Here is a 21,161-nt window from a genome sequence, read left to right on the forward strand (position 1 = left end):
CGTCACCATTTCCTGTTCCAGACATGTAATTACCCCAGTGTATGTACCTGCCATGGTATCTCAGCCATACTACCGTCCTGAACAGATCACGCGGCTACGGCCAGTTTCTCGAGTCTTGATTTCCCAGTCATTCCTTGCGTATCGGTTTCCAACAGCCAAGTGTTGCCGCCAGAATAGGCTCTGCCATGGCTCACCTTCTTGCACTACATAATCCACAGGCGCTGCACTGCCTAGTGAGCCGATTCCTCGATCCATCCGCTCTCAAAGCCAGAACATCACGACTTGTTCGATCATTCTCTCCCGACTGCCGCTTGATTTTCCCAACATGCCGAAGCGCCGACGTACGAACGTGCACACTTACGATTCCGATGCATTATTCACTGCCGAAGTTGAAAGCGATCACTACGACGACGTCTTCGATACGATGGATCAGAAAGGTGGCTCGGGTACCGACGCAACCGATATCGACGATCTCTGCGATGGTGATTTGGATGTCGAAGACCAAATCAGGCTCTTTGATGGCAATATTCAGTCAACTGAGTATTGGCGACGCAAGGTGGAGGCGTTCAACGAGGACCGCTTCGCCTGCCAGGATTACAGCCCTGGGACGACGGTGCTTCTCGATGCCGTGGAGGAGCAGTGGCGACAGTATGTGCTCGCAAAAGAAACGCGGAATTAAGAAGAAGAGCTCTTTGGGCACATATTGGAAGGTCTTTCGACTCGTCTTCGAGAGAGCCGTAGGTTAAAAAATCAACCAGAAGCTAAACCGCAGCATGCACAGAGCAGGTTTCTTTCACAGCGACACCAGTGCTCCTGCTGACTGGTCCGGGTTCTGCGAGATTTAGGGAAGAAACACCGTTCGATCGAGCAGCGGCGAGCTAATCGTTGTATGACGATCAACGATCTCAAGCAGCGGATCGAGACGACGCTAAGCACCACAAAGAAGTCATTCAACTCCGGATTGAACGGGTCGATTGGACGAACTCACCCACGAATTCTACGCATCTAATGACTTGACCAAACATTTCCGAAATAAGTATTTGTCCAAGGTTGCGGACGGTGATAGACCTGAATTGACAAGTATGTATGCAAAATGACGCTCGACTTTCACGGGATCGCGTGCCAGGATGGTGTCAAGGGTATCGCGAGTCATGGCGAAGCCTTGACCCCCATGAGCTACCGCCTCTTCCTCAGACCGACCCCACTGGAGACCGTCCGCCAAACTCAAAAAGACCAGTACCACAAAATCATTGAGGGATGGAAAGAACCGAAGCCACCACAAACAATAGTCCAATGGTGCATTGCGTCTAAAGGCTCGCATCTTCTGTCTGGGCTTGAACTCTATCTACTAATGGGTTTTTAAGTGAGAGAAATTTCTCTGCTTCTTTCCTGGTGAAGCCAACTCCAATCACCCCCTCGTGCAGAAACTTGAAGTAACCCAGTCTTCTCGATTTGTTACTATCGTCACATGTGAGGACGATCCCATGGGATCGGCGGAGGTCAACACTCAATCGGATTTTCAGCCACCTGACCCTTTGCCGCTTTGGCTGTGAGGGCTCGTCCCAGATCACTTCTATTGGCAATGAGAAGATCGTTGCTCTTGATGACGTTTAGTATCTGTCTGGTGTATCCTAGAGGGCAACCGACTTCTGCTTCTGGTAGCCGGTCTCAAGGCCGCGCAACGTGCTCTGTCTCCCTCGTCACGAGAGGTGGCTAGGACCATTGCCCGGCCATCCCAGAGAGCGTCCAAGACGTGTCCCTTCACAACCAAATGCCTCCCTTCGACAAAGCCATTCCAGTCGAGCTCGCGACTGGTGGTCGTACCTTAGCCCACGAACATGACGGTGTTAGCGTCGTTTCTGGAGGGCTGCTGGTTGTACCACTATTATCATGGTGGCCATCGCGGCACCATAAAAGTTGTCTCGGCACATGTTCTGTCATCCAAAACCCTTCTTTGTACTCCGAGAGATCCCAGCCCATGATCGCCGCCATGGCTATGAGGGCAATGCAATCAACGGCGGGCAACTGATCAGCCAGTCTCCCAGTTCGACGAACAGAATGAGCGACAACTAGCTGGAACCATTTCGCAAGACGTGTTTGAGGATTACCTACTACAGTGTTTCGGTATGTAGGTTGAGATTGAGATACAGACGGATTACCTCAGTTGCACCAGACGGTACGGAAAAACGAAAGGTACCTGCCGGCGTTACAAATTTCAGTCTCTCCTCACGGATCACTCACAACTAAATCGTGTGAAATGTTCAGACAATGCCCACCCAAATCATAACAATCCCGACAAATACAGAAGTTTCCGCCAGAGCAACTGGTGCATTGATAGCAGGTGCTATTCTTCCAGATACCGAACGTGCAGATGTCGCACCAGCTAGATGACGAGTTACGGGACGCGGAGCATGCCTCTACAGCCGTTTCATGCTCGTCTGCTTGTCTTGCGTCTCGAGCCTCACGAAGCAGTTTCCGGGAAGATGATGCTGTATGGAGCGAAGCTGACACGAACCTGACATCGTGCAAATGCGTACTTCCCACAGTGTGATGTCTCGCCTGCGGATACTTCAAGCGACTAGCTATCTTCATTGACTCCATATATCTAGATTTCCAATACAATGAGTACTTAAGACATTGTCCACACATCGCCGCCGATCTACGAATGTGATGAGTGCACAAGCCATTTCGTAAAACAGCGGGACAGTTGTTCTCCGCAACCAGCGCAGTGCCAGGGCGACTAGCTCTCTTGAGCACTAAGACGCTACTAATAGGACAATTTTGGAGTCCGATTCACTTCAAAATCCTGCCTTCCGTAGCCTTTCGCAATTTTTCTCTGCTTGATCTGGTCGGATTGCCTCAGCAAACCACCCTGTTTGACTTCAAAATGATGGGTCAATGTACCCAGTCACATGTACTACAGATCGAAGAATAATACAAGATCAGGAGCGAACGAAGGTTACGTTGTTTGCAAAATTCTTCGACGTTGAGTTGAGCGCCGTTGAGGCGTTTCAAAATACGCTACGGCACTAGCACGGCCCACCGCGTGGCGACTCTACGCACGTTCCGACGCGGTGAACCTCGAGCCAGACGGTAGGAGACTTCAATCACCACGATCTATGAGATGATGATATATCGGAGGGTCGGAGATAGTCGACCTGATGAGGGAGTACCCACTGTGCAGCATCCCCTCAAGAGGGCCTCGAGAGGGATGAAAACGTGGCACATGAACGCGGCAAAGACGACGATCGACTTATCTTTTTCATCTGATAAGATGGCCAGGATGATGGTGCGGCGTGGTGTACACCAGACCGACCACGGAATGGACCACGGAGCAAAACTAGAACCCGACATTACGGCTCCCGAGACGATTTGCAAGCCTCGGCTGCCATCTAAGAATATTTCGTGGAAGATAATCAACGAGAGGATCGAAGCAAGTCCTGATCACGCACCGTCGAGCTTGACAGGCTGGCAGCAGACGGCTCGACTGATGTCGGCCATATGCGGGGTAGTAGAGGCGTCGACACCCACAGACAAGTCGTCACGATATGCCAAGAGATAGTGGACGGTCGACCTCACCCAGCCACGTCAAATTCACACTGACTGGAAGAACCGGGCGCGGGGGAATAGATGGCCTCACACACGCAGCCACGTTGCATTAGGCCAGGACTTTCAGCTTGCAAGTCGGAGTGCCCCAGCTCAATCAATCGTCTGTGTGCCCCGTAGATACTTAGCAGAGGGTTACACTTCGGCTGCAACCATAGCAGGCTGCGCCCGACTGCTGTACATAAGTTGAAGTGCGAATTAGACAAGATCAACCTACCTGATAAGTTAAACTAATCAAATGTGTTGCGAAACAGCAGCGCCTCCGCAGCTGAGTGCATCTTCTGTCCGAAAACATTGCGCAAAGAGCACAGAACCTATCGGCATGGCGCTCCTAAAGAGTTGCATGGGGGGTTTACAAAACGCGTAGTGTAAGGTGGGTTGCAGTGCAATGGCAGCGGGCAGGAGAGGAACAATTACAATGTTGCGAATTATTGAGGGATTACTAGCAGGTTTAAGCGGTCAGACTGAGACGATGCTCTATTTCGAGTAGGCGGTGAATAGATCAGCACGTCTAACCAGGTTAGGGGCTGGATAAGGTTTGTCGTGAGGGTAAACATAGGCTGCTTAGACAATCAAGGCTCTTCGCTTAAAAGTTTAGGAAAGAGTCTCAGACGGGTTCCGCCTGATCAGTAGCCGGTGAACAAGCGCAAGGCAAAGCACTGGGCGGTGAAGCTGGTGCTTCGCATGCACGAGTCTGCGACTCGAGTCTATGACCTCTTAGGCAGGCGGTGAAGTAGGCGGTGAAATCGTCCCCTGGAAAATATGATATCAGGAAGGCGGTGGTCCTGTGCAGTCAGGGCTTCATGTGGGTCTATATCTTAAATCAGAAGGTGGTGAGTGGTGACGGCGGTGTGAAGACGCACAGTATTGGCCATTCCCGGCAGGCGGTGGGCCTGTGTACTCCCTTCCCGCTTCTTGGCATCATACCGCTGTCAGGTGATGAAGCTCAAGGAGCAAACATTGGAAGCACAATTGGAAAAGGCCGGAACGCATGTACTGCCCCGTTGAGATACGACCTGGCCTGAACACGAGATCCGTTGTAGGTTTGCCAGCAATGATGTCCTGGGACTCCTGAAGACCCACATATAGAAGCGTGTATACGCACCGTCATAATGCACGACGCATAATAGAATTAAGCACATCTTGACCACAGCGGGGAGATGGACATGCCAAGTCACGTGATCTTTTGCAAGGATTGCATTGCTATGGCAACAAATCTCAATGTCCGTCCCACCAGCCGCTCCCAGACCTTGGAATTGACCCATGTAATTTCTTAAGAGCCTAAAGCCCTACAGCTTCGACACGTTGCGATTGAAGCCCTCATGACTGGCATCTCGTTAGTGTACGAGGATGCTTTGTTATCCTCACAACAGTCGTCGGCTTTTCGTAATTCATGCATCTAGGAGTGCACGTGTTGTTTGCTGAGGACCTTGAACACAATTTCAGCATTGCCGCTTACGTACCTACAGTGAAAAGCAAGGAACCGATTTCGTGGAGGCGGGGTCAGCACTGGCACCAACTTCCGCTGGAGGCCCAGATTTCCCAGCCCGGCTCGACCAGTTACTTTGTATCCGTATGATGGGTAAGTTTAATCCCTGGCCATGTATTTGCGGGCAGTGATCCACTGGTCGTGAAATGCTGCAACACACGAATGGCTGAGCTCAAGCGTCAATGATCGAAGTACCGCTGCTTAGAAAATCTGTAGAGCACCCTCGTTGCACCCCGTAGATATTTCGCAGGGGGTTTTACTTTGGCCCGCATCCATAGTATTGTTTTTTCGGCCATGGTCAGAGATGTTAGACAGAAAGGTGCACTTTGGTAGAAGCAGATTCTGGATCTCTGCGCCTACTCATTACCCTCATTAGGGCCAATTACTCAATATTGCATATCCATGTAAAACACGCTTATAGCATCCACGAATTGCTGGTTAACACTTTTTAAGATAAACCTCGAGACAAGCACATTCTGGATAATGAGTTGAGTTTCGCGCGTCACTTTGTGTGAAGAGGGGGAAGGGAGGGTGGCTGCGTGCACCCGTTACTAGCTGTTACGAATAACGTTAGTCAGATGTGAGTAGCCCCCAGAGTCTGGAGCCAACCAAGGATCCTGTCTTTGACAATGTCGATTGACCGCGCTATTCTGGACTGCCGGAATAGGCCCAAAATGTTGATTCTGGAGCTGCTTGATAATGGTTCTCCGTCCACAATACTGGCACTGGGCTGGACGTTGCTATGCCCTGTTCCACCTGCAAATGCCATTTTGGGATATTTGAATTTGCGCGCCCTCCGCTAGTGTGGTAGCTGGCATCTGGCCTTTCGCTTTGTGTGCACACACATGATTCGACTATCTATTGTAAGAGTTGGTTCTGGCCTTTGCAAAGTCCTACCCTCAGCTCCTCAGCAATTTGTTTGCTTGCACCATGATGTGTCCGCAGGAGGACCGAAAACCACCAGTCGAAAACCGATTTCGAATTCGTCTCTATGAAACGCATGTCAAGCATAGAACTTGCCAGAGTGGACGTAGCTGATCGGTCTGTTCGGCGACTGGGACGGCTTAGTCGGCAGCTAAGTTGAGTCCAGCGACCGGCCCGTATCTACGACTATCGGAAGCGATCAGCAAGACGCCAGCCCCGCTCCGTCGCATTCTCGGCCATCTGTGATGGAGCGTTGACTTACTGAATGCCCTGGAAACCACAGCGGGGTAGGTTGTGTCTTGCACCAATTACCACGTAGTCTAGATTTCTATGCCTCGGATCATTTTTGTAGAACCATGAGCTGCGATATCATACGCGATAAAGGCATTTGACTTCATTGTCTCGGGATCGCGTGCCAGGGTGGTGTCAAGGGTATCGCAAGATCAACCAGGTAACATTTCTTACTCAATGACAGATTAAAGACTATACAGAATCGACAAACTATAGAATCCATCATTACTTGAACCAGGTCTAAAGTTTTTGTACCGCCATGTCATCTGGCGTGACGGTCGAACCATGCGATCGTCGCAATCTCAACGGCGAAGTCGCCGCCAAAATGACCCCAGCACGTTTGACCCTGCAACCTCAAGGATCTCTCCCCTTTTGTCACTTGACCTATTGAATTGGCCCGAAACCGCATCCTTCTGATAGGCCTCTTGCCTCAATGTTTCTTCACCCTTTGTGTTCGTCGTTGCCGTGACTGTCATGCGACATAGTGGGTATCTGAACCTGACTGTATGATCGGCGAAGGAAGGTCTCGAACAGCGAGAGAGAGACACTACATGCGTTGCGATTTGCTATTTTGTAGTTTGGAGGATTCGTCGACGTTGTCAATTTGAGCGCCGTTGAGACGTTTCGAAACGCGCTTCGTGGCATTAGCACGACCCACCGCGTGGCGACTCTAGGCACGTCACGACGCGATAGAACTCGAACCAGACTCGACGTCCATCACCGTTGCGAGGGATATGATAGCAGCAAGCGACGAGAACCTGCTATCATGAAGGCTGCGAAAACCATCCGCCAAAGGTCGACTGAACCAGACGTTTCAAGAGATAACCGAAGATGCGATCGAGCGACCGACCGAGACCGCTGGCGATAGCCGGCGGGCGACGACTACTCGAGCCGCAACACTGGCCAAGGAACGCGCGAAGCCCATTGAGGATGACGATAAAGGGCTGCTCCTGACGATGGGCAAGCAGATAAAAGAGCTACTCGCAGCGATCAAGATCATGTTCGATGCGTAAAAGTCGGAAGCGTGGGAAAAGAACGTTGAGGCAGAGCTTCGCGTGGTCACATCGGAGCTGCAAACAGTCAGAGGGGAGCTGTAAGCGATGAAGGAACACGTGGGGGATGAAAGCGCCAAAACGAACAAAAATCTCGAAGCACTCGCGACAGTTGCGGCGACGCAGGACAGCCCAAGTGTGTCATACGCGGACGTTGCGCGAACCGGCTTAGGCGTGGCAGCTCACGGCTCGAGGATGGCCACGCTGGACTACACACCGCCGCCGGGTCGTGGCGAACCGTTATTCTGTACGGCCGACACGTCGAGGGTAGAAGACGGCGGCGACAAGCCCAACGCCGGTCGGGTCTGGGCTGCAGTAGAAAAGGAGATGCGCGCGACGGGCGGACATGGCAGCTGGCCGGCGGTGTCGGGCGGTCACTGTCGACTCAAGGAATGCGGATAGGATCAGGATCATTTGCCGCGACGAAGCTGAACACAAGTTGGTCAAGAACATCCCGGAGAAGAGTTTCGGTCCTGGAACGCGAGTGCTGCGAGATGAGCTCTACCCCGTGAAGGTGGACAATGTGAAACGGACTGAGGTGCTTAATGAGAAGTGCAATGTCAGAGCTGAAGCGGTGGAGGCACGTAGCCGAGAAAACGACACCACGGCTGCCAAGATATCTTGGCTTAGCAAGAAAGACATGCCAAAGGCCTATGGATCAATGGTCGTGTTTGTGACCAAGGCCAGTGATGCGCGTAGACTGATCTCCGAGGGCTCCTTCCACGTTGGAGGGGAGTCCGGCACGACGATGGCGTTTGAACGGCGGCCACGCCCCCAGCAGTGCTACAGCTGCCAGCAGATCACGAGGCACAAGTCTTACCAGTGCGCAAATCCCCAGGTGTACAGACGCTGCGCCAAGGTGGGCCACCACCACTCTGAGTGTCATGAGACGATGGTGAAATGTGTGCCCTGTGGCGGACCGCACGAGTCGTTCAGCAAGAACTGCCCGAAGCTGTACCCGCCTGCCCATGAGTAAGAAGGTCCAGATTCTTCAGCTCAATGTGAGGAAGCAGGATGCGGTCCACGAGAGTCTCTGATGAACGACGAGGCGTTGCGTGACTAGACTGTCATTGCGGTCCAGGAACCGTGGGCGTGGAGGACGGAAGGTAAGGTCTAAACAGTCCCGATGGGTCACAGTAGATGGACGAGAATGATACCGACGGAGTGGATAGAAGAAGGGAGATGGGCGATCAGGAGCTTGCTGTGGGTGAACAACGACGTGGAGGCCGAACAGGTGCCTGTAGCATGTCCGGACATCACGGCGGCTGTCGTCCGGCTTCCGGATCGAAGGCTGATAGTAGCGTCGGTGTATGTGCCAGCGCAGAAACCGGAGATGCTTCGATTGGCGTGCGCCTTGCTACGGCAGGCCATGAGGAATGTACCGAGTGGAATGGGTGATCTGGTAGATGCGGTGCTGGTGGGAAACTTCAATCGCCACGACTATCTTTGGGGAGGCGATGATGTGTCGGAGGGTAAGGCGAGGCTGACCCCATTTTCGATCTGATTGGCGAGTACTCCCTTAGCAGCCTCCTTCCGAGGGGGACGAAATATGGCACAAGAATGAGGCGCAGACGACGATCGACCTATCTCTTGCGTCTGAAGAGATAGCCAGGACGGTGGTACGGTGTGGAATACACCAGGCGGACCACGGCTCGGATCACCGCGCCGTTGAGACTGTTTTCGATATTGCTGCGCCTGAGATGGAAAGCCGACCACGACTCCTCCTCAAGAAGGCACCATGGAAGCAGATCAATGAGAAGGTAGAAGCAAACCTACAGCGAATGTCAACGGGAGGTACGATGCAGCAGCAGACGGATCGACTGATGTCTATGGTATGCGAAGCAATAGGGGCACTAACGCCCAAGGCCATACCATCCCCGTATGCAAAGAGATGTTGGACAGCCGACCTTACCCAACTCCTACAGATCCACACTCACTAGAGAAACCGAGCGAGGGCGGAGTGAAGGGCAGGTAACATTCAACCCGAGCTTAAAAAACGCGCACGCTCGGCAGCCAAGCAATATCACGACGCCATCCGACACCAGGAGAAAAGCCGTTGGGAGGAAATTCTGGCCGACTCCAACACCTGGAAAGCCGCGAAATACCTCGACGCTGGCAAAGGGGCATCTTTCGACCAGATCCCCCAACTGAAGAGAGCCGATGGCTCCCCAACGGAAGACGCCGCAGAATAGGCTGAAAAGCTGCTTTCCTCGTTCTTCCCTCCTCTTTCCACTCTCCCCAGCACGATCGAGGGTGAGGGGGAGCGGTCACAAAGATCACCGGTACCCTTCCCCAAACTCATTCTGGGAGAAATCGAGAAATATCTCTTTACGGCAAAGTCGTGGAAAGCTCCCGGAGAAGACGGCCTACCGATGGCAGTGTGGAAGCACACATGGCCGGTGGTGAAGGAGAAGGTGCTTGCACTCTTCCAAACGTCATTGAAAGAAGGGGTGCTGCCGAGGCAATGGAGGCACGCAAAGATCATCCCGCTCAAGAAACCAAACAGGAGCGACTACGGTATAGCAAAGGCCTGGCGACCGATCTCGCTTCTCTCGACGCCCGGAAAAGTGCTGGAGTCAGTTCTGGCAGAGCGCATCCCGTACGCTGTCGAGGCGTTCGGCCTCCTGCCCACGAGCCACTTGGTGCTCGCAAGCAGAGATCGGCAGGGCAGGCGTTGGTATTGCTGCAGGAGTATATCTACAGGGCGTGGAGAAAGAGAAAGGTGGCCAGTCTGGTCAGCTTCGATGTCAAGGGAGCATACAATGGTGTGTACAAAGAGAGGCTACTTCAAAGACTCAGGGCGCGGGGTATCCCCGAGAAGCTGGTGAGATGAGTCGATGCCCTCTGCTCTCACAGAACGGCAAGCATCTTGGTCAACGGTCACGAGTCTGAGGCTCGTTCACTACCACAGGCCGGCCTGCCTCAGGGCTCGCCACTGTCACCCGTACTCTTCCTCTTCAATGCCTACCTCGTACAGCACCAGATCGACGAGAGCGGGGGCGCGCTCGCCTTCGTCGACGACTATACGGCGTGGGTCACCGGCCGATCGCGAGAAGCAAAACGCCAAGGAATCCGGGACATCATCGATCGAGCCCTCGACTGGGAACGACGAAGCGGGGCGACGTTCGAACCCGACAAGACAGCTATCATCCACTTCACGCGCAGCCGGAGACTGCCCGCAGACTCGTCCAGCTTCGTCATTAAAGGGGACACTGTCCAGCCAAAGGACCATGTCAAAGTATTCGGGGTGACGATGGGCACGAAACTGCGTTTTGAGAAGCACATCGCAGACGCAACGACAAAGGGGTTGAAGGCTATGCTGGGGCTGAGGCGGCTCAAAGGCCTGTCTCCAGCAACGGCTAGACAGCTTTTCGTGGCGGCTGTGGCGCCGACAATTGACTTCGAAAGTTTGGAGATATAGATGTCGAGCAGCGCAGATGAGGGTGATCAGCCGAGTGCAGAGGATCGGCGCCCAAGCGATCGTGGGAACCTTCAACACAGTGGCCACGGCGGTTGCTGAAGCGGAGGCAAGCATACAATCGGCCCAAGAGAGATACGACAGAAAATCAACCACATTCTGGGTACGGATGCGAAACGTTCCTAAGACCCATCCGCTTCGACGTCTGCGGGCGGTGGCCTTTAGACGGTTTCCATCACCCTTCCAGTCAATAGCGGAGGCCTATCGCGGCCAACCCCTTGACAAGCTGGAGACTATTGAAGGGTATCCGATTGCTCCTTGGGAAGGCCGTATTGATATAGCAGTCGACGACGACATGGTCAAGGCCTCTGAGGCAATTCGGTCCGGATGGGCAGTGAGAATTGCGACGGGGAGCTCGGCAAGGAATGGGGTTGTGGGCTTTGGAACAGCGACGACGCTGCCCGCATCTCTCAGAGGGGGCGGCGGCATCATGACGGCCTCGCGCACATTCGGTCAGAGAACGGAGCAAAACCCGTATGTAGCAGACAGAGCTGGCGGCACTGGCAGAAGCGGTGAAGTCGCTCCCAGAGAGACTCGGTTACCGGGCTATCCATTTGTTCACCCGCAACAAAGCGACAGTCGCAGTGATGCGCAACCCGCGGCAGCAGTCAGGCCAACGAGAGATTCGACAACTCTATGCCAACGTGCAAACTCTGCAGAGACGAGGCAACAGAGTCACTATCTTCTGGCTTCCATCAGCGATAGAGTCAGACCTGTCGCAAGCAGCCAAAGCAGCAGCAAAGGAATGTACCCAAGCGGACAAGACACCGCAGAAGCGACCGGCCAGAGCCTACTCGACAGCGCTCAGACGTACGGAGCTTTGCCCGATAACGTAGGAGCATATTCGAAGAAGATCGACATAACTCTTCCGGGACACCACACACGTAAGCTATATGACGGACTGTCATGGAAAGAAGCCAGCATCTTAGCGCAACTACGCACCGGAATGGCACGACTGAATTGGTATCTGCACCAGATCGGTGCAACTGCCTTGGCGCAGTGTGCCTGTGGACAAGCGGCAGAAACGGGAGAGCAGTTCCTCTTTCGTTGCACACAGTGGATGGCACAGCAGACACTCTCTCGGAGGAAAGAGTGCGTCCGACCCTCAGGATTGGTTGCCAAGCGTAAATGTTGTCAAAGAAACGATCAACTTCGCCAAGAGCACGGAGAGACTGGATGCACAGATCAGCCAGCGGCAAAACCACACACAGCTCACATCATCACATTAACCGGAGATGCCCCACGAACCCTCATGCCATCGACAGCAGGACTAGCTTCGGCCGCCGACGATAGGACGCCGAACATCATTTTGGGAAATGACCTCAAGATAGCCCGCTACTCCCCCCCCCCCCAAGCAATCGCAGCATCGGCATGGAAAACTGAAGAAGACACATACGGAGATGGACGAGACTTGTATGGGCTTCTGGGAGGCAAGGATATGAACGAAGGTGGAGAATATATAGGTAACCGTACGAGCCCTAAATAGCTTAGCCAAGGCGTAGTAAACTATGTATGTATGTACGCGGACAAACATTCATGTCCATGTCGACCTCAACCGCATGATGCGTTTGAATTGCTCTCTTGTACAGTAGATGTAACGTTTTTTATCTCTTCATACTGTATACAGACCACCACGTACTTAGATGGATTGGAGCCTGCTATTCAGAGCCGAAGATGGATTCTTTGAAGTAGAACCCACAGTAACTATTTTGCGCATGGGATGTCACTGGATAACGATGCAGAGGCTGGACGGCCTGAGGACAAGGTTGGACGGCACGAGGACGCGCATGGGACGTCACTGGGACGTCACTGGAGGATGGTGGACAGGCTCGGACGGCACAAGGACGCGCCTGGGACGTCACTCGGACGTCCTGAGGACGTTTACGGTGGACAGGTTTGGACGGCACGAGGACGCGCCTGGGACGTCACTGGGAAACGATGCGGAGGCTGGACGGCCTGAGGACAAGGTCGGTCGGCACGAGGACGCGCATGGGAAGGCACAAGGACGCGCCGAGGACGTCACTGAGGCTGGACGGCCTGAGGACAAGGTCGGTCGGCACGAGGACGCGCATGGGACGGCACAAGGACGCGCCGAGGACGTCACTGAGGCTGGACGGCCTGAGGACAAGGTCGGACGGCACGAGGACGCGCATGGGACGGCACGAGGACAACGGTGAGAGATGGTCGAGATTTCTTAGGACCTTCACGGACAAGCTCGGATGCTGGATTATGGTTGGCATAAGCTCAATTATGTCAATTTGTGCATCAAGATTCCTGAACCAGAATTTTTCCCCGCCTGTCATCTGTCAGGTACAGGCAGTCGTGGCCTTTTTGCACAATTTCTCCATAGCATTCTTCCGACAACAGCGGGGAGCCTATCGGGGAGAAAGGTAGTACCCGGTACTCTACCATTAACTGTTGAATGATGCTTCCGATTCGATTCGGCCCATTTTCATCGTCAAGATGTATATCTACATAGCGCTCGTCGCGAAAAGTTCCCGCTTGAGTGATCTGCAGTCTAACCCGTCGCGTTCTTATCTCCGTGGAATCGAGATTGACTGCTGCATCTGCCTGCCGTGTGGCCGCATGGTCCTGTAACTCTTTTGTCCGGTGATTCCGGACATATTGATGATCTTGATTGTGGCTTGGCTCTACTCTTCCACTGCTTCCACCTTCAAGATAGGTTATGCCCTTGTTAGCCTGTGTACCTTCATGGAAGTCTTCGTGGAAAATGGCTTTGTAGATCGACCGTAGAAGAAATAAACTCGTGACTTCCTTTTTTTTAACGAGTGGCTGTTGGTCGAGGATCTCAACGACAAGATTCGGGCGGTCCATCAAATACGCTTTGGAATCAAGCCATGGGCGCACGTCCATCTTCGCTGTGGTTGCATTGGTGGTAAAAGCACTGTAGGTTTGTCTTTTTGGCCCATGTTGGTGTCCGGAAAATGCTTGAGCAATTTGACCAATGATAGCCTCGTCTGCAACGGAGTTGTAATCCTGATCCTGCGAAGACCGGACTAGTGCCATTGCCTGCCTTGCTATCTCCCGATGAGGAGAAAGCTCTTTGAGAGAACGAATTTCATCATTGTCAAAGCCCAGTTCAACAGCTAGACTTGCAAATCTTGGCAAAAGGCTAGGGTCAGTGCGAATGGAGTGGAATTCCCTCATCGCGAACAGCCAAAGTCGCCTCATGGCAAGTTGAAACTGCGCCTCAAGATTATCGAATTCATCCATGAGCGGGCTTTCTGACTGTGCTGGCAAGGCCGGTGGGTTGAAGCTCTGAAGGAGCATCCTCCGAACGGTCGGGCCCCTTCTCTTCATAGGGACTAGATGCTTCATACTATTGCCGCACCGTTCGAGATATCCGAAATCTTTGAAAAAAGTTGACAGAGATGGAATCGGGAAATCGAACGAGCACACCTTCGCAAATGCTGCTAGCCGCTCGGCACGCCCGAAATTACCAAAGATGTCGCCTCTGAGAATGATGCCACGGAGCGCTCGCTCATCTGACGCAGAATATTTCGGACACCTAAGCTGAACAGCTTCGACGGTAATCCAGTCGATCTTCTCCAATTCACTTTCATTGCCTCCGACAAGTTGCAACCAAGTATCATAGATGAAGTGGAGGTAACTCAGTAATTCCTGCATACATGGTAAGTGTATCTCTTCAAGAGAAGCAGGAGGGCTCGATGCAAACCTCGTCGCATCTCAGGCTGATGAGTTTGTGAAGGGTTCCAACCACAAGTCCGGGCCACATTCCTGGGATGCGCGACAATCTATGAAAGGCAGCATGAAAGCCCCGATGTTCCAGAACCTGTCTTATACATCGCTTTTTGTGGGCAGTGAGTGCAACTTGAGAACGAGCGTCGGGACGATCCTCCAGGTTCACTTCATGTTGCAAGGTTTTGAAGAAAATTTCCGTTTCGGTGGAGCAAATTCCTCGATGAGCCTGTGGTTCTTCCATTGTCTTGGACTACGTTTCAAACATGAAACGGACTATGTGTGGAATTGCTGTGTGATTGTCATTAGAAGATGAGTTATGTCGACTGAGCCCGCTCATAAGTATTTGATGCACTCTGTCCCAAGGGCCATGCAGAGCCTGTTCACGCGTTTGCAGCATTCCCCGCGTGACAACCGAGTTTGAAGCCATTTTCAACGATGTCATGGAGAGCTGGGCCCGGTCAAGAAGGGCTAGAACACGTCTCCGGTACAGCCGCGTGCAAAAAGCATATCTTGTTGAATTAAACTCTTTTGGTTCTCTGCGCTCACGGACTCGTTTTGACAGTGCGATCCGAGTTGATTACTCCAGAAATAGCTTATGCCAGGAGCAGATGAGAACCAAGGCGTCTCCGTCGTGAACCAAATGTCCAAAATGGATCTCCTAACTTATCGTCAGTCGCACAGTGAGATGCCCCATCAGGTCTCCACTAAATGCACTTCTCAGCGAGACTTTTGTCGATATACAGTACCGTGTCGCATTACCATCTAGATTTCACACGAAGTTACGGACAATTTTGGCTTATGCTTGTACATCAAGGTCTCTTGGGGTGCCCCTGGCCTGTGCGCCCAGACCGCGGTCGGTGCAGAGGGGACACTACAGTAATACGGCGACAGGTTCAAAGGAGGATGTCATCACCATGCTGGTGGCAACGCCGTCTTGAAAGCAACATCTGCCGCGATAGGGCATTACCTCGAGGACTCACGCCGGTGACGAAGATACTGGCCCCAAACTTAGCCACAGAAGTCTGCTGATTTTTGGCTGTGGAGATGCTTCCGGCTACAAACAGCTGCTGGTATGAATCGGACACGGTTTCGATTGCTAGAAAAGTTTTGGCCGACGAAGTGCGATCTTGGCGCTTTTCCCTAGCTCCGTTGTCGGAACCTACTCTAGGGTATACGGTGGTCAGTGCTCAGCGTGGACAGCGACCTTCGGGGGAAGGGTTACTGGCACTATGCATGTGAGGTACTCTTGGCACCTGGGCCGCTCGATCATTACCATGACTTACTCCGTCAATTCGTGCAATATGGCAGTGACGTCATCAATTTCGCTCTCAAGCGATTCAGGTTAGTTGGCACGGCTCGCACGTTGGCTCTGACCAACACAGTCTGATTTCACACTGATGTACCGGCCCACCATGGAGGCCCTGCTGACAGCTTTCACCCCACTTGATCCAAGTCTTTGGAAAACGGATTATGCACAGCATTTTCCCCTGCCAAATGTTAGCTTATGCTGCTTCAAGTGCTTGTAACCTGCTTATGTTCACGCGGTGCTATTGGTCTTTTCCCCGTTCGGTCTTGCACATAGGTGCAATCATCTTTCGCTTGAGATCATGTCATCTATTCGCCCGACACGCTTTGAGAAATTTCACTACGAGCCTGTGATAAAAATTCGAAATGGATAACATTTAGAAAGTACAACAGGGCTGGTCAGCCTAGCACAGTAGAACCCCCGAACGGTCGATTCACTCTGCAAAGTGACAGACTGCTGCATGTCATGTGACCCGGCAAATGGCTCACCTGAAATCCAGCTGACTCCCGAAAGCTTGCGCCAGTCGTGGCTCTCTCTGGATAACTGGATCCTGGAAGTCAGCAACATCCAGATCTTCTTCCAGGGTCCGTGTATGACAAGAGTTTAAACTGGCTTTGATGTCATCAAAGAGTGAGTCTAATTTTGCCGATCCGCCCTTTTTGGATTACTTGGCCATGGCCAAGATGACCAACAAAGTGGGGAACGGACATTTGTCTTGTGGATCCTGCTAAGCCGACGCCCTTCATCCAAGTTGAAGCACATTCAGGACCCAGGACAGAAACATCTCCGCCAAAATCAGTTCCATACATAGAAGTTGTAGTGTAGACAATGACCAGGCCAGTCCCCTGCGTATGATCATGTGCGATCCACCGCAACCATGGACTTTTCTTATTCCTTTTCTATGCACACGTCCATCCAACGTACTTTACCAAAATGTCTTGAAACCATCTCTTCGACCGGAACACTCGAAGCCCCTCTGTGTTTGACCTGAATGAAACCGATGAGTCGGACAATGGCGATTCTTCCCCGCAAAGCAGGTCGGCTGCCAACCAGGATATGTGGATGAGTCGGCTATCGGAGCCTCCCGACCCAGAATACAATGATCCACAGCCCGCTCATGTGCCTTACTCAGTGGAGTGGAAACTGACTGCCAACAATCGAATGGTCACCAAAGACTCCGAACAAACAATCGTTGTCCCGCCCGATGTTTTCTGAAAGACGCGCTTGAAAGCCAAGCTGAGGGGCGTTCCCGACAGAAAGCTGCCATCGACCAAGACCTTTGTCACTGACCGCTCACAGCGCGACCTAGTCAAGCGGTTTGATGAGCTTGATGTTGACTGGGCAATGCTAGAGGCACAACTGCACAGGTGGGGTCATTTGACCCGCCTCGATAAGAGTCTGAGGATTGACCTCTGCTTCAACTTGCCCAATCTCAAAGTCAACAGCAAAGGTTCTGGTCAACACGAGATAACGAGACAAGGTAACGCACCAACGCGACGAATAAGATGGTAAGAAAAACGATCCGTAATCAGAATATTTAGTAACCTCCTATTGCAGCCACTTCGCCAACTTTCACCTAACAGAACGCTGATGAGGATGCGGTAAAGATCGAGTACGTTGAATACCCTTTTGTCTCGACGTGGCTAATCAGCGCAGCATCATCGCCGTGCACGGCCTGAACCCCCGATCTAAGAACGATGCCGATCACGCGTGGGACACTTGGCGAACCCCGTCAGGGCCTACAGGACGCCTCTGGCTCCGTGACGACCTTCCCAAGTACGTTCCCGATTCGAGGATCTTTATCTACCAGTACAATGCCACCGCCGTGTACGGGAAGGATCGAAGCACCTTCATCGACAAAGCCAACGACCTCCGGCTGGAGCGGGAAGATGTTGAATCTCGACCGATACTCTTTTTGGGACATAGCATGGGCGGGCTGTTGATCAAGCAGGCACTCATCAACGCACACAACAACCCCAAATACACACCTATTAAAAACGCCACCAGGGGGTTGGCATTCTTCGCAACACCCCATCACGGCGACTGGAAGCTGGTGAGTCTTGGAAGTCTGGCTGCCAACATCGCTACGGCGACAGGCTTCCAGAAAGGCGATGATGTTTTGGAGACATTGAAGCAGGGGAGCATTTTCTCAGATATTATGAACGAGCACTGGAGGCATCAGCTCTTGCAGTACGACATCGCATCCTTCTGGGGAGGCTTTGATAACGTAAGCGCTTCTCTTCTCGTATTGAGCTATTGCTTACGCCTCTTTTCAGGTTGTCCCAAGGGAGAGCGCTCAGCTAAACATGCCAGGCGATCACGAGAATGTCGTCAAACTGGATGCCAACCACAGCATGGTGTGTGAGTTTGGTGGAGCTGAATCAGACCAAGACAACCTAAAGCGAGTACGAAGCAACATCAGGGACATGTACAAGAAAGCACTGAAGCAGAGTGAGTTGACGGCCATTTCCACACCTGTTCCCTCTGAATCCAACGCCGACAGCGAACTACGGGCGCGCCTAGATGCATTGCGGAGCAAGTAGCTGGAAATCAAATAGCTAGTCATCGGAGGCTCTAAAGTTGAGGGTCTGAGTACTAGCAATCGTATGCTAATAAAGTTATATTATAAGATGGCAGTGCAAATGACCCAGCTGCTACCTCATTTGCACTTGCCCCTAGCATATCGGAAGTCAGCGGCGTGAATCGCTTCGTGGCCAGAGGCGTTGAACTCAGATGCTTGCATGAGGCATTAGAGTGGACTGGCGAACGTCGCACCGCCGTCCTACATGGCCCGGGTGGTGTGGGAAAGACCCAGTTAGCTATAGCCTACACCAAGCAGCATCGCACCGACTACTCAGCTGCAATTTGGATCAACGCGAAAGACGAGACGTCGCTGAAGCAGAGTTTCTACCGAGCGGCTCAGCGAATTTTACGCCAACATCAGTCCGTAGTGTATATCAAAAGCGCCATGGCAAATAAGGACCTTGATGAGACATTAGAGGCAGTCAAATTGTGGTTGAACGAACCCAAGAACGACCGTTGGCTTGTCGTCTATGACAATTATGATGACGTTAGGTCTGATCGTCGTCACGGAATCGCAAGCAGTGCGAGACCAGGAACAGCAGATGGCGGGTCTGATCCAGGCAAGACGCTCTCCGGCTCAGCCGTCTCAAAGGCGTACGATATTCGATCTTACCTCCCTGAGACCGACCATGGTGCCGTCATCACCACCACCCGAACTGCAACGGTGAAACTCGGCAAACATATTCCGCTAGGCAAGCTGAGGGATGTCAACGATAGCTTAGCGATACTTACATCAACATCTGAACGTGACAATCTTGTTGAAGGCAAGCGGCTTAGATGACAGTTTACATGCGACTAAGTGGTCAAACAGATCCCGATGCCATCACGCTTGCGCGACGGCTTGATGGGCTTCCACTCGCACTCGCAACAGCTGGGGCCTACCTAGACCAAGTAGCAACTAGCTGCAAGGAAGATCTTGAGATGTATGAAAAGGCATGGTTGCGATTACAGCAGGAAAGTCCAGAGTTGATGGAGTACGATCAGGCGTTATACTCTACGTGGAATATCTCGCATATTTTGATAACCAAGATTTATGCTACGAACGTATGCGGGCAGGGGAAGCGGAAGAGCTGCCCTGCCCCCACAAGACGACGTAGAACAAGCGTGGTTTTGACGCAGTAATGAGCGTTCTATGTGAACACGGACTAGCGGAGCGAAATACCGACAGCCAGGAGTTGGGGTCCGAATCGACAGGGTACAGCATGCATGGGTGTGTTCATGCATTGGACGATCCACGTGCTCAATACAGAAACTAGTGTAGCCAAGCGCTCGCCGGAATCGCGGTACGATGTGTAGCCTCCCACGTCTCTAGCCAAGAAAAAGGCAAATACTGGATAGTCCAACGACGCCTCTTACAACATGTCGACCGATGCGTCAAGATGTTAGAGACCATTATCGAGTTGAAAGATAATGCGTGGGTGTTCCATGCACTACGCAACCTCTTCTCGGACCAGGGCCGACTTAAAGAGGCCGAGGCGATGTACGACCGGGCTCTTCAAGGCTACGAGAAGGCATTAGGACCAGACCACACGTCAACACTCGACTTAGTTCATTGCCTAGGCCTTCTCTACTCGGGCCAGGGCCGACTGAAAGAGGCCGAGGCCATGTACGAACGGGCTCTTCAAGGCAAGGAGAAGGCACTTGGGCCTGGCCACACATCAACACTCGCGACGGTCGGCAATCTAGGCAACCTCTACTCCGACCGAGCTCTTCAAGGCTACGAAAAGATATTAGGACCAGACGCCATAAAGACGTATATTCCCGCCTTGAACACACTTCAAGACCTTGGCTCTATGTTTGAGGAGCTTGGCGAGAATAGCAAAGCTATCTCATACCATCAACAGGCACAGAACGGCCTTTTATCCGTACTAGGGTCACAGAACGAGCGATTTACAAATTTATCTGACAAAATCGCCTCATTACAGCTTGCTGTAAAAGATATGGATGTTGTGCTTCGCCCCCAGACCGACTAGGATCTGTAAATCGTGATCCCCTGCATTACGTGTATTGCAGCGGATCCTTTGCACAAGTGGATTTTCTGAGACTAGCAGCCAAAAGGAACTGCACATCGGTCTAGCCTATTTGGGCTGTTGAATGTACTTCAATTGATAAAATAACATTTCATCTTGTGTAAGCGCCAAGGAGGTTACATGTCCGTGCGGAAAGACACCAGAGAGTTGTGAAAGGGATGAAGCCCTTTTCGCTGGCTACTGTAGTTAAGCAGCACAATGATGATGCCGATCATCTGCAGGCGAGAAGAATCTTGAATGGACCTGTCGAAGTCTCGAGCGCCGCCGCCACAGCCAGGAGAACATCGTGAGCGGGAAGAAACGAAGCAACGGCACAAGAACTGGTCCCATCGACGAAAGAGGAGGAGACATAATTCGGAACTTTCATTGTGTGTTGTTAATTCCGTTCATTGTTATGCGCTTGCTGACATTGCCATGTGATAAAGATCATATTTATCCACCCATGGTATTTCCACAGGCCCTCCTGGAAAGGATGGACTCAGGTAAGAGGCACAGGGCTCGAGGATACGAATCGAGAATTCATCACGTGGCAACAAGTCTAAGGTAGCACAGATGAACGGAAGGTACAAGATATGGCGCACAAGCTAATGCTGGCACATAGATGCGAAGCGGCGATATTCGCAATTGGCCAGGAAATCATGCATCATTTATCGATCCAGCATGTATTGCACGTAGAATT

General features: G+C 52.2%; 9 protein-coding genes across 9 annotated transcripts; 7 read left to right on the forward strand and 2 right to left on the reverse strand.

The window, feature by feature from the left end:
- Positions 1–325: 325 nt before the first annotated feature.
- CORC01_14286 (C2H2 finger domain-containing protein) lies at positions 326–845 on the forward strand (the record flags this gene model as incomplete). Its single annotated transcript, XM_022625897.1, has 2 exons — positions 326–648; positions 782–845. 2 exons carry the CDS (start codon positions 326–328, stop codon positions 843–845), a joined length of 387 nt encoding a protein of 128 aa, XP_022467586.1.
- Positions 846–1,307: 462 nt separating this feature from the next.
- On the reverse strand, positions 1,308–1,723 carry CORC01_14287 (uncharacterized protein; the record flags this gene model as incomplete). Its single annotated transcript, XM_022625898.1, has 2 exons — positions 1,308–1,573; positions 1,618–1,723. The coding sequence occupies 2 exons, from the start codon at positions 1,721–1,723 to the stop codon at positions 1,308–1,310; spliced, it is 372 nt and encodes a 123-aa protein (XP_022467587.1).
- Positions 1,724–6,569: 4,846 nt separating this feature from the next.
- Positions 6,570–7,323, forward strand: CORC01_14288 (uncharacterized protein; the record flags this gene model as incomplete). Its single annotated transcript, XM_022625899.1, has 2 exons — positions 6,570–6,648; positions 7,106–7,323. 2 exons carry the CDS (start codon positions 6,570–6,572, stop codon positions 7,321–7,323), a joined length of 297 nt encoding a protein of 98 aa, XP_022467588.1.
- An 87-nt stretch (positions 7,324–7,410) lies between these two features.
- Positions 7,411–9,554, forward strand: CORC01_14289 (uncharacterized protein; the record flags this gene model as incomplete). The annotated part of the gene is made up of 4 exons (XM_022625900.1): positions 7,411–7,727; positions 7,771–8,221; positions 8,886–9,156; positions 9,376–9,554. The coding sequence occupies 4 exons, from the start codon at positions 7,411–7,413 to the stop codon at positions 9,552–9,554; spliced, it is 1,218 nt and encodes a 405-aa protein (XP_022467589.1).
- A 3,001-nt stretch (positions 9,555–12,555) lies between these two features.
- CORC01_14290 (uncharacterized protein) lies at positions 12,556–13,017 on the forward strand (the record flags this gene model as incomplete). The annotated part of the gene is made up of 1 exon (XM_022625901.1): positions 12,556–13,017. One exon carries the CDS (start codon positions 12,556–12,558, stop codon positions 13,015–13,017), a length of 462 nt encoding a protein of 153 aa, XP_022467590.1.
- An 88-nt stretch (positions 13,018–13,105) lies between these two features.
- CORC01_14291 (uncharacterized protein) lies at positions 13,106–14,488 on the reverse strand (the record flags this gene model as incomplete). Its single annotated transcript, XM_022625902.1, has 2 exons — positions 13,106–13,515; positions 13,549–14,488. 2 exons carry the CDS (start codon positions 14,486–14,488, stop codon positions 13,106–13,108), a joined length of 1,350 nt encoding a protein of 449 aa, XP_022467591.1.
- Positions 14,489–16,826: 2,338 nt separating this feature from the next.
- CORC01_14292 (uncharacterized protein) lies at positions 16,827–17,084 on the forward strand (the record flags this gene model as incomplete). The annotated part of the gene is made up of 1 exon (XM_022625903.1): positions 16,827–17,084. A coding segment is annotated over one exon (258 nt), but the record flags the coding sequence as incomplete, so codon positions are not given.
- Positions 17,085–17,465: 381 nt separating this feature from the next.
- Positions 17,466–19,233, forward strand: CORC01_14293 (uncharacterized protein; the record flags this gene model as incomplete). The annotated part of the gene is made up of 4 exons (XM_022625904.1): positions 17,466–17,470; positions 17,526–18,096; positions 18,146–18,408; positions 18,507–19,233. 4 exons carry the CDS (start codon positions 17,466–17,468, stop codon positions 19,231–19,233), a joined length of 1,566 nt encoding a protein of 521 aa, XP_022467593.1.
- A 598-nt stretch (positions 19,234–19,831) lies between these two features.
- Positions 19,832–20,425, forward strand: CORC01_14294 (uncharacterized protein; the record flags this gene model as incomplete). Its single annotated transcript, XM_022625905.1, has 1 exon — positions 19,832–20,425. The coding sequence occupies one exon, from the start codon at positions 19,832–19,834 to the stop codon at positions 20,423–20,425; it is 594 nt and encodes a 197-aa protein (XP_022467594.1).
- Between the last annotated feature and the right edge of the window lie 736 nt (positions 20,426–21,161).

This window comes from Colletotrichum orchidophilum, assembly GCF_001831195.1.
Source record: "Colletotrichum orchidophilum strain IMI 309357 chromosome Unknown Scaffold_264.1, whole genome shotgun sequence".
Taxonomy (NCBI): domain Eukaryota; kingdom Fungi; phylum Ascomycota; class Sordariomycetes; order Glomerellales; family Glomerellaceae; genus Colletotrichum; species Colletotrichum orchidophilum.